The 11,405-nt window shown below is 37.3% G+C and overlaps 1 protein-coding gene across 2 annotated transcripts in view; it reads right to left on the reverse strand.

Moving 5' to 3' along the window:
* Positions 1–11,405, reverse strand: part of USO1 (USO1 vesicle transport factor) — an 85,022-nt gene that overhangs the window by 51,898 nt on the left and 21,719 nt on the right. For both annotated transcript variants that reach the window (XM_017514758.2, XM_017514757.2), the window contains exons 2-4: positions 9,863–9,949; positions 9,719–9,783; positions 523–599 (exon numbers count right to left, since the gene is read on the reverse strand). In XM_017514758.2, the coding sequence (XP_017370247.1) occupies positions 523–599; positions 9,719–9,783; positions 9,863–9,949 (229 nt within the window). The remainder of the gene's footprint in view (positions 1–522; positions 600–9,718; positions 9,784–9,862; positions 9,950–11,405) is intronic.

The raw sequence follows: 11,405 nt of genomic DNA on the forward strand, positions 1-11,405 counted from the left end.
GAAAATGAATGTGCAAAAAAATGTGTGGATTTCAAACCGATTCATGTCATTGTTCACCAAACAAACATAATGTAAAGAAAGTAAATCTAAATTTAATAAACTGTTGCACTTTATAAATTAACATAAGTCCTATGTAAAAAGTTTTATTAGGAAAAAACCTCTAATTCTATACTCCTCACTAGATAATAATATATATTTTTAATCAATAGCCATACATAATTATTTAATCCAGAACTGGCTAATATGCATACTGCTTAACTAAAACCAAACACAAGAGGGCAAAAATATTACTTAAAAAGAAGAATCTTATTCTATTTCACTAAATGTTCCAAATCACACATGAAGCAATCATCCTAAAGATACTTTTCTAGATCTAAGCCTATATGTTTATTAAATTTTTTAACAAAAAAATAAAAAACCTTATAAATTTAGAAAGTAAGTCCAACTTTAAAACCAACAAAATTAGAAGAGCTCAGTTAATGTTATGTACAGAAAACACAGTAAAAACAACTAGAAACTTACCTACTTCTTCTTCTTCATCATTAGATATTATATTATATAGTGTGTCCAAAGCATAACCTATTATTTCAGAATCCGAACTGGAAAAAAGAAATTATTATACTTATACACTGCTGATGAGAGTGTAAACTGTTATGACCATTTTTAGTTATTCAGCAATTTTAGAAAATTCCATTTCTAAAGGCCTACTCTAAGAAAATATCAGAGTGCAAACCGTAAAAAATGTGTAGAGTTTTAGTTCTAATTGTGAAAAATTAGAAGCAACCTAAATGCCCAGTGATAAAAAATACAGTATGGTAAATTCATACATAAAAGGCAGCAATTTAAAAAATGTATTTATTTTTACTTTGAACCCCGAGAAGCTGAAAATGTATTTCCAAAGAATATTTAGTGACATGTAATTAAAGAATTCTTGATATCATACCAAGTGGAAAAACATAAAAATTTATGTACAGTTATCCCATTTAGTAAAATATATATGTATACATGTTTATATCTATATTTTAAAATATTATAAATTTATAAAATAAGTACAACTTTAAAACCAGCAAAACTACCACAACTCAGTTAATTTCATGTGTGTCCATCTATGTTATATATATGTATATTTGTGTATACATATATAAAAATGTAACTGTTCATATCTAGAGGAACAAAGATTTAAAAATATAAAGAAAAATAACTGTTATCTCTAGTTCGACTAGTAGAATGCTTCTCTTCTTTATATATTATTTTCTTAAAAAAAAAATCTTATGGTGGCCAGGCATGGTGGCTCACCCCTGTAATCCCAGCACTTTGTGGGGGCTGAGGCAGGAGGATCACTTGAGGTCAGGAGTTCAAGACCATGCTGGCCACCATGGCAAAACCTCATCTTTACTAAAAATAAAAAAATTAGCCGGGCATAGTTCCAGGTACCTATAAACCCAGATGCTTGGGAGGCTAAGGCAGGAGAATCGCTTGAACCTAGGAGGCAGAAGATGCAGTGAGCTGAGATCATGTCACAGCAGCACTCTAGCCTGCGTGACAAAGCAAGACTGTCTAAAAAAAAACAAAAACAAAAACAAAACTTATGGTAAACACGTACTATTTATTAAATTAGAAAGTACAAAATTTTGTAGTCAATAAACAGACAAATTTTGAAATCATATAGAATGATGATAGCATTTAGAATGGAAAGCAAGAGTAAGATACAGATCTCAAAGACTCAGTGAATATGAAGAAGTGATCAGGAGTGATAAATGAAAACAAAGATGAGTTACTAAAGGGGGTTACCACCAGGGGATGCAAATATTAAATGAAATGTCATTTTAAAGCTATTATTTCTTATTTTGTTTTTCAGAAATGTTGAGGGTCATCTTTTAAGATACTATTGAGAAACTAAGAAAGAAGGAGACTTCTCCAACACAATAAAAGGCACCTATGAAAATCCCACAACTAATATATACAACAGTGGAAAATGAAATGCTTTCCCCATAAGATCAGGACAAACATAAGAGATGCACCCTCCTATCACCTCTATTCTAAATTGATCTTAAGGTTCTAGCTAGAGCAATATGTAAGAAAATGAAAGAAAGAAGCACCTATTCACAGATGACATAATCTTGTACAGAGAAAATCTTAAGGAATCCATTAAAAAACTATTGGAATTAATAAATTCAGCAAAGTAATAAGATACAAGCTAAATATTCAAGTATCATTTATATTTCTATATCCTAGCAATGAACAATCAGAAAATAAAATTTTAACATGATTTCATTTAAATAGCATTTAGGCATCATATTAAAATACTTGGCAGTAAATTTTACTAAAGAAGTTTAAGACTGGTACATTGAAAACTACAAAACATTGTTGAAAGAAATTACTTAAGGTCCAAATAAATAAAAAGATATACTGTGTTCATGAATAGGAAGAGAGTAATGTATCTCAACTTGAGTCACAGATTTAACACAATCCCTATCAGAATCCTAGCTGCTGTTTTTGCAGAAATTGACAAGCTAATCATAAAAGTCATATGGAGATGCAAGAGATCCAAAATAGCCAAAACAATCTTGAAAAAGAAGAACAAAGTTGAAGAACTCACACTTCCCAATTTTAAAACTTACTAAAAAGTTATAGTAATAAAGACTGTGTGGTACTGTGATAGAGACAGACATGTAGATCAATAAAATGGTCTTGATCATCTAGAAATAAACACTAATGTTTATTTCAGTTAATTTTCAGCAAAAGTGCCAAGACCCTTGAATGAGGAAAGGACAGTCTCTTAAACAAATGGTTCTGGGTCAACTAGATATCAGCATACAGATGAATGAAGTTGAGTTCCATTTCACACTATACATACAAATTAACTCAAAATGGATGAAAGACCTAAATATAAGTAAGAGTTAAAGCTATAGAACTCTTAGAAGAAAATACAGGTGTAAATCTTTACAACCTGAGATTAGGCAACAGTTTCTTAGATATGACATAAAATGCACAAGCAACGAAAGATAAAACAGAGAAATTAAACTTTACCAAAATTAAAAAATGTTTGGCAGATGTGGTGGCTCACACCTGTCATCCCAGCACCTTGGGAAGACAAGATGGGTGGATCACTTGAGGTCAGGAGTTCGAGACCAGCCTGGCCAACATGGCGAAACCCTGTCTCTACCAAAAATACAAAAATGAGCTGTGCATACTGGCGCACACTTGTAATCCCAGCTACTTGGGAGGCTGAGGCACAAGAACTGCTTGAACTGGGGATGCAGACGTTGTTGTGAGCTGAGATATACCTGATAAGAGATGTATCTAGAATGTATTTAACTCTACAATAAAAAAGACAAGTAGGACAGGTGTAGTGGCTCATACCTGTAATCTCAGCACTTTGGGAAGCCAACACAGGCTAATTGCTTGAGCTCAGGAGTTCAAGACCAGCCTTGCTAACATGGCGAAACCATGTCGTTATTAAAAATACAAAAATTAGCAGAGTATGTTGGTGCATGCCTGTGATCCCAGCTACTTGGGAGGCTGAGGTAGGAGAATCACTTGAACCTGAGAGGTGGAGGCTGTAGTGAGCTGAGATCATGCCACTGCACTCCAGCCTGTGTGACAGAGCAAGATTCCATCTCAAAAAACAAACAAAAAACAAAAAGATAAATAACTCAATCAAAAATAAGTAAAGAATATGAATAGACATTTTTCCAAGTGGCCAATAACATGGAGAGATGGTCAACATCTTCAGTCATTAGGGAAATGCAAATCAAAACTACAATTAGAAAATGAGGCTGGGCGCAGTGGTTCACACCTATAATCCTAGCACTCTGAGAGGCCAAGGCGGGCAGATCACCTGAGGTCAGGAGTTTGAGACCAGCCTTGGCAATATGGTGAAACCCCGTCTCTACTAAAAATACAAAATTAGCTGGGAATGGTGGCGCATGCCTGTAATCCAAGGTAATGGGGAGGCTGAGGCTGAATAATTGCTTGAACCTGGGAGGCGGAGGTTGCAGTGAGCCAAGATCATGCCACTGCACTCCAGCCTGGGCAACAGAGTGAGACTCTGTCACACACTCACACAAAAACCAAGAAGAAAATGAAATTAAGAAATACCACTTTATACATACTAGGATGGTCACTTTTTAATAAAGGACAGTAGCAAGTGCTGGTAAGAATACAGACAAATTAGGACCTTCATACATTGTTGATAGAAATATAAAATGTTATAACCATTTTACACAAGTATTTATACTCTGTAGTGAACAGAGTTTTGCAATTCCTTAAAAAGTTAAACAAGGCCGGGTGCGGTGGCTCATGCCTGTAATCCCAACACTTTGGGAAGCCAAGCCGGGCGGATCATGAGGTCAAGATATTGAAACCAACCTGGCCAACATGGTGAAACCTCTCTCTACTAAAAAATACAAAAATTAGCTGGGCATGGTAGCGTGCACCTGTAGTCCCAGCTACTTGGGAGGCTGAGGCAGGAGAATTGCTTGAACCTGGGAGGCGGAGGTTGCAGTGAGCCGAGATCATGCCACTGCACTCCACCCTGATGCCTAGCGACAGGGCAAGATTCTGTCTCAAAAAAAAAAGAAAAAGTTAAATAAACCTATCCCATGACCCAGCAATTGCACTGCCAGATACAGAACACAGAGAAATGAAAACATATGTCCTTACAAGAATCAGTACATGAATGTTCACAGCAGCATTATTCATAATAGCGAAAAAGTGGAAATACCCTAAATGTCCAACAATTGATGAACAGATAAATGAAATGTGGTATAACTACACAAAAGATTATTCAGTCATAAAAAAGAATGATGTACTAATACATGCTACAACATGGATAAACCTTAAAATATTATGCCAAGTCAAAGAAGCCAGAAACAAAGGCCACATATGGTATAATTCCATCTATATGAAATGTCCAAAACAGTCAAATCTATAAAGGCAGAAAGTACATTAGTGGCTGCCAAGTATTTGGGAGGGGGTGGGGGAGAATAGAAAATGACGGATAATGAATATGGGATTTCCTTTTGGCATGATGCAAATGTTCTGAAATTAGAGAGTGGTGATAGTTGTAAAATTTTATGAATACATTAAAACCAATAAAATGTATACTTCAAAAGAATGAACTTTATGATATATATATTATATTGCAATTTAAAAAATCTATTGAGGTATCATGGTTTGGAAACATCAGTGAGAGACAAGTTTTGGGCCCTGAGTATGGTAGTTAGGAGAATGAGCGGTCTCTCCTTGAGATGGTTATAGGGAGCTGGACATGGTGGCTAATGCCTGTGATCCCAGAACTTTGGGAGCCCAAGGCGAGTGGATCACCTGAGGTCAGGAATTCAAGACCAGCCTGACCAACATGGAGAAACCCCCGTCTCTACTAAAAATGCAAAATTAGCCAGGCGAGGTGGCACATGCCTATAACCCTAGCTACTTGGGAGGCTGAGGCAGGAGAATTGCTGCAACCCAGGAGGCAGAGGTTGCGGTGAGCTGAGATTGCACCATTGCACTCCAGCCTGGGCAACAAGGGGGCAATTCCACCTCAAAAAAAAAAAAAGATGATTATAGGGAAGCAGACCCATGGCCGGATGGGGTTTCAGGTAATGTCAAGAGAGGGAACAAAACTTTGACACAACTGAGGATGAAGGGGCTTCAGGATTCTCAGCATTAGTTGTATATGCCAGGAGAAGCATCATGAAACAGTAATGAAGATGAGAATGTAGAGAGAGATGACTGTAGAATACAGACCTCTGCATTCTATTAAATTTAAAAAAGTCTTTAGAGAACACTCTGAAAACAGGAAAATAGATAAGTACCACAGGCAAATCGAAAGGAAATTTAACTCAAGATAGTGAATGAGACACAAGAAGGCTATTATAAGTTTTGTTATTATTGCCTAAGAGTTAAAACACTCAGGAGCCTCTGACATGATATGATTATTTGTTCACACATTCACAAGGCTATGTGGTATACTCTGCTTCTAACCATGATGCCTAACACAGTAAATGTGCAATAAATATTTTAAACCTATTACTTAACCTTAATCAAGAGTATCTACACACTCCTGTTGCATGGCAAAAATGACAATAAAGACTACTTTAGATAAGAGATGGATTCTAGTTTCCATATTGAGATATTAATCATTTCATCATAAACTTTATAAGACTCAGTAATAAAATGTGCCTGTGATTTAACACTCACGGAATAAAGAAGAAAGATTATAAATATGTGTAATCATCACACTAATCTGCTTCCTTTTTCCAGCTATTCTAAAGGCCACCCACATTCCCTGACTCATGGCTCCTTCTTTTTATTTTCAAAGCCAGCAAAGAACAGGTTGAGTCCTTTTTTTATCACTATACTCTGACCTCCTCTTCTGCATTCTTGTTCTACTTTTAAGGAACCTGTGATAACACTGGGTCTACCAGGGTAATCCAGGATAATCCTCTCATCTCAAAGTCCTTAACTTAATCACATCTGCGAAGTCTCTCTCACTATCTAAGGTAAAATTCATAGGTTTTGTTGATTAGGATGTAGATATCTTTGGGAGGCCATAATTCTCTCTACCACAGTTACCTACCATGATGCTAATAATATAGACAGTCCTGACACATCCAATTCACTTATTCAAATGCATTGGACTTACTAGCTTTGAAAAGGTAGTCAATTTGAGTTACAATGTCTGGGGAGAAGAAAAAAATGTCCTAACTGGTATGGACAAGCGGCTGGGCATAAGTGAAATATAACTGAAAAAGAGTCTATGAGGTTAGACGGGCAGTACTTAGATCTTTAAAAAGCTTATATTCTTTGCTTTGTTTGAGAAACATAAACTTCACACTTCACTGAACTGGTGAAATGCATGAAACAGGAGAATGAGTGAATATCTGCATTTCAGAAAGATAATTCTTGCAATAAATAGACTGAATGGAAATATAAAGAGATAGGAGGAAAATAATACTTTGGAGATGGTGATTATTTATTTATTTATTTTTTTTTTGAGACGGAGTTTCGCTTTTGTTACCCAGGCTGGAGTGCAATGGCGCGATCTCGGCTCATTGCAACCTCCGCCTCCTGGGTTCAGGCAATTCTCCTGCCTCAGCCTCCCGAGTCGCTGGGATTACAGGCACGTGCCACCATGCCCAGCTAATTTTTTGTATTTTTTTTTTTTTAGTAGAGACGGGGTTTCACCATGTTGACCAGGATGGTCTCGATCTCTTGACCTCGTGATCCACCCGCCTCGGCCTCCCAAAGTGCTGGGATTACAGGCTTGAGCCACCGCGCCCGGCGATGGTGATTATTTTAAACTATGTCCAAAACTTTTTGATTCAGCTCCTTTCAAAAAGTGAAGCCTAATTCTCCTCTCCTTAAGTATAGGCTGTACTTACTAATCTGCTTCTAACAACTAGAATATGGTTGAATTGCCAGTACATGACTTTGGAGACTGAGTTATAAAAGGCATTGTTGCTTTTTATTTGTTCTCTCTCCAGGATAGTTTGCTCTGGGAGAGCAGCTGCCATATCATAAAGATGCTCAAACAGCCCTATCGAGAGAGCAAAATGGTGAGGAACTGAGGCCTCTTGCCAATAGCAATGTGAATAAGCCATCTAGGAATTGGATCCTCCAGCCCCAGTCAAACCTTCAGATGACTGCAGACCTGGCTGATGGCTTCATGGCAACCTCATGAGACTCTGAGCCCACTTAGCTAAGTTGCTCCTCAATTCCTGATCCACAGAAACTGTGAGATAAATGAATATTTTCTTATTTGGAACCACTTAAGTTTTGAAGTAATTTGCTATACAAGCCAAAAATAACCAACACAGAGGCTATGGAAATGATTTAAGTGATTGACACTGAGCCAGAACTAAGGCCAAAAAAGGAAATGGAAAGAAAATAATGGATTCTTGGGTTTTTTGGCCTGTGTTGGCATGATGGCTTCAGGAAAGGGATGAGTTTCAGAATAATCCTTCAGTTTCTGGCTTGAATGGAAAGATGCTTGTGACTGAGATGAACTTAGGGTAAAAGCGGTTGAAGGGGGCAGGGAAAGCCTACAAGGAGGAGGACCAGAGATAAATTAACTTTGAACACTTTGAATTTGAGAGGTTATGAGATCTTGGTAAGGTTGACATGTATAATGCACAGCTAAATCTTGTAAGACACATTCAACTGTAGTTAAGATCCGGAAGCAATCGATGCATAGTTAATTAAAACCAAAGATGCAGATAAAATCTCTTAAAAAGAAATTGAGGGTCAGGTGCGGTGGCTCACACCTGTAATCCCAGCACTTTGGGAGGCTGAGGCAGGTGGATCACCTGAGGTCAGGAATTCGAGACCAGCCTGACCAACATGGAGAAACCCCATCTCTCCAAAACATACAAAAATAGCCGGGCGTGGTGGCACATGCCTGTAATCCCAGCTATTCAGAAGGCTGAGGCAAGAGAATTGCTTGAACCCAGGAGGTGGAGGTTGTGTTGAGCCGAGATCGCACCATTGCACTTCAGCCTGGGCAAAAAAAAAAAAAAAAGAAATTCAAGGAGCTAAAAATAGGCTAAATGATGTTTCTTTTTATTTAAATTTATATTTATTTTTTATTTTTTTGAGACAAGGTCTCACTCTGCTGCCCAGGTTGGAGTGGTGTGATCATGACTCACTGCAACCTTCACCTCCTGGGCTCAAGTGATCCTCCTACCTCAGCCTGAGTAGCTGGGACTACAGGTGTGTGAAACCACACCCAGCTAATTTTTATTTTTTTAATCTTTTCTGTTTTTTTTTTTTTTTTTTTGAGAGAGAGTCTTGCTCTGTCACCCAGGCTGAAGCACAGTGGCATGAACTTGGTTTACTGTAACCTCTGTGTCCCAGGTTCAAGTGATTTCTCCCGTCTCAGCTTCCCAAGTAGCTGGGATTACAGGCTTGCGCCATCATACCTAGCTAATTTTTGTATTTTTAGCAGAGACCCCGTTTCACCATTTGGCCAGGCTGGTCTCAAACTCCTGACCTCAGGTGATCTGTTTGTCTCAGCTTCCCAAAGTGTTGGGATTACAAATGTGAGCCACCATGCCCGGCCTAAGTTTTATTTTTTATGTTACCCAGACTAGTATTAAACTCTTGGGCTCAAGAAATCCTCCCACCTCAGCCTCCCAAGGTGCTGAAATTACAGGCTTGAGCCACCATACCTGGCAGTCTTTCTCTTAAGACGGGGTCATATTTAACACTTAACTCTTATCATTGCAACTTATTTCCCTTAAAAAAGCAAGTCTGAATATCCAAGTATGTATAATATATGTAAATGCATACTTGCCCAATGTAAATGAACATCACTTGTCCAATTCAAACCCAAAATCTCAAGCCTCTAATTAAGAGTTGCTTCATCCGATTTTTATATGTCTGTTCTAATGCTTAACACAGTGGCCTGCACCCAGTGTCCAATAAATATTTATCAAAATACCAACTAAGGTAAAAACTTAATAGCTTTTGTATGTTAACAACTTTTGGGGCTGGTTGCAATGGCTCACGCCGGTAATTCCAGCACTTTGTGAAGCCAAGGTGGGCAGATCGCTTGAGCCCTGGATTTCGAGACCAGCCTGGGCAACATGCCCAAAACCCATCTCTACCAAACAATACCAAAAAAAGCAACCTTTTGGAATAGTGATGCTGACTCTAAAACAAATTAAAAGTTCAAGAAAAATCAGGGAAAAAAAATCATTAAACAGAGACTTACCGATCTGTTTGTAAAACACGAATAAGATGGTCCATAGCTTGTATACCCACTTCCAAGCGATACTTCTGCACATAAAAAATAAAAATGTCAGTAAAGTAACTAATATCCAACTTAAGGGGCTTAAACTTTTATAAAGTTACAAACCTTAGATAATGATTTGAGAGCACGCACGGCATTTCTTCGATCATCCAATAAAGTAGATGAAGCTACTCTGTCACAAAGCTTTTGAATCTGTCATGAAAAAAAAAAATGCCAAAAAAAAAAAAAAAAAAAAAAAAAAAAAAAAACAATAAAATAAATGGGAAAAAAAAAAAAAAGAATAAAAAAGAAACTGTGAAATATTTATCCCCTAAATTTATGCCATGTAATTAAAAAAAAAAAAGCAGCATATGGGATCTAAGAAATGGCCTTTCAGAAATCTAACTATTCATTTAGGTTCTATTATAATCTCATTACAGAGATCAAATAGGTTTTTTTTTTTCCAGAGATTTAAAAAGTGGGAGGGGATGAAAGAGAAGTCAAATAAAATAAGTCATATAAATTGAGGAATTAAAAGAAATAATTGGCAAAATCAGAGTGTTCTAATTAGGCCTATTATAACTGAACCAGGAGGGGAGCATAATCCAAAATGGTTATGATAGAAGACAGAAAGTTAAAATTTTAAAAATAATAATTCTTTACATAACTTTATCCTAACATTTCAACCACATAGTTGAACAAGAAAAGGCAAACCTGTATATCAAAACTTTTAAGTGTGCCTCAAAATGTACAAGGATGAAATGCTTCATTATAAAATAATTTATAGAAACCAAAATTTAAACAATTTTAAAACGAATCTTGGAATATTATTAATAATAGGAAAAATCAGATAACTATCCAACATGAGAAGAAAGCCAGAACAACTGTAATACATTCTTTGATGGAATGCCATGTAGGTATTCAAAAGAATTAACCACTAATATGAAAATACCATGGTAGGTGGGATGTGGTGGCTCACGCCTGTAATCCCATTACTTTGAGAGGCCGAGGCGGGCGGATCACAAGGTCAGGAGGTCAAAACCAGCCTGGCCAAAATGGTGAAACCCCATCTCTACTAAAAATAGAAAAAATCAGATAGGGATGGTGGTGCACACCTGTAGTCCCAGCTACTCAGGAGGCTGAGGCAGAAGAATCTCTTGAACCCGGAGGCGGAGGTTGCAGTGAGCCGAGATTGTGCCACTGTACTCCAGCCTGGGCAACAGAGACTCTGTTTCAAAAAGAAAAAAGAAAAAAGAAAATACCATGGTATAATAAATAAAGAGAAAAAAGGCAAGTTATAAAATTGTATTTAAATTATGAATTCAGTAAAACTGTGCATGTAAATTACATTAAAAAAGAATTTGGAAACCTAAAACTATAAAACTTCTACAAGAAAGCACAGGAGAAAATCCTTGTGACCTTTATTTAGGCAAAGACTTTTCAGATGCCACATTCATAAAAGAAAAATGTGGCCGGGCGCGGTGGCTCACGCCTGTAATCCCAGCACTTTGGGAGGCCGAGGCGGGTGGATCACGAGGTCAAGAGATCGAGACCATACTGGTCAACACGGTGAAACCCCAACTCTACTAAAAACTACAAAAAATTAGCTGGGCATGGTGGCACGTGCCTGTAATCCCAGCTACTTGGGAGGCTGAGGCAGGAGAATTGC

This window comes from Cebus imitator, unplaced genomic scaffold (genome assembly GCF_001604975.1).
Source record: "Cebus imitator isolate Cc_AM_T3 unplaced genomic scaffold, Cebus_imitator-1.0 Scaffold537, whole genome shotgun sequence".
NCBI lineage: Eukaryota > Metazoa > Chordata > Mammalia > Primates > Cebidae > Cebus > Cebus imitator.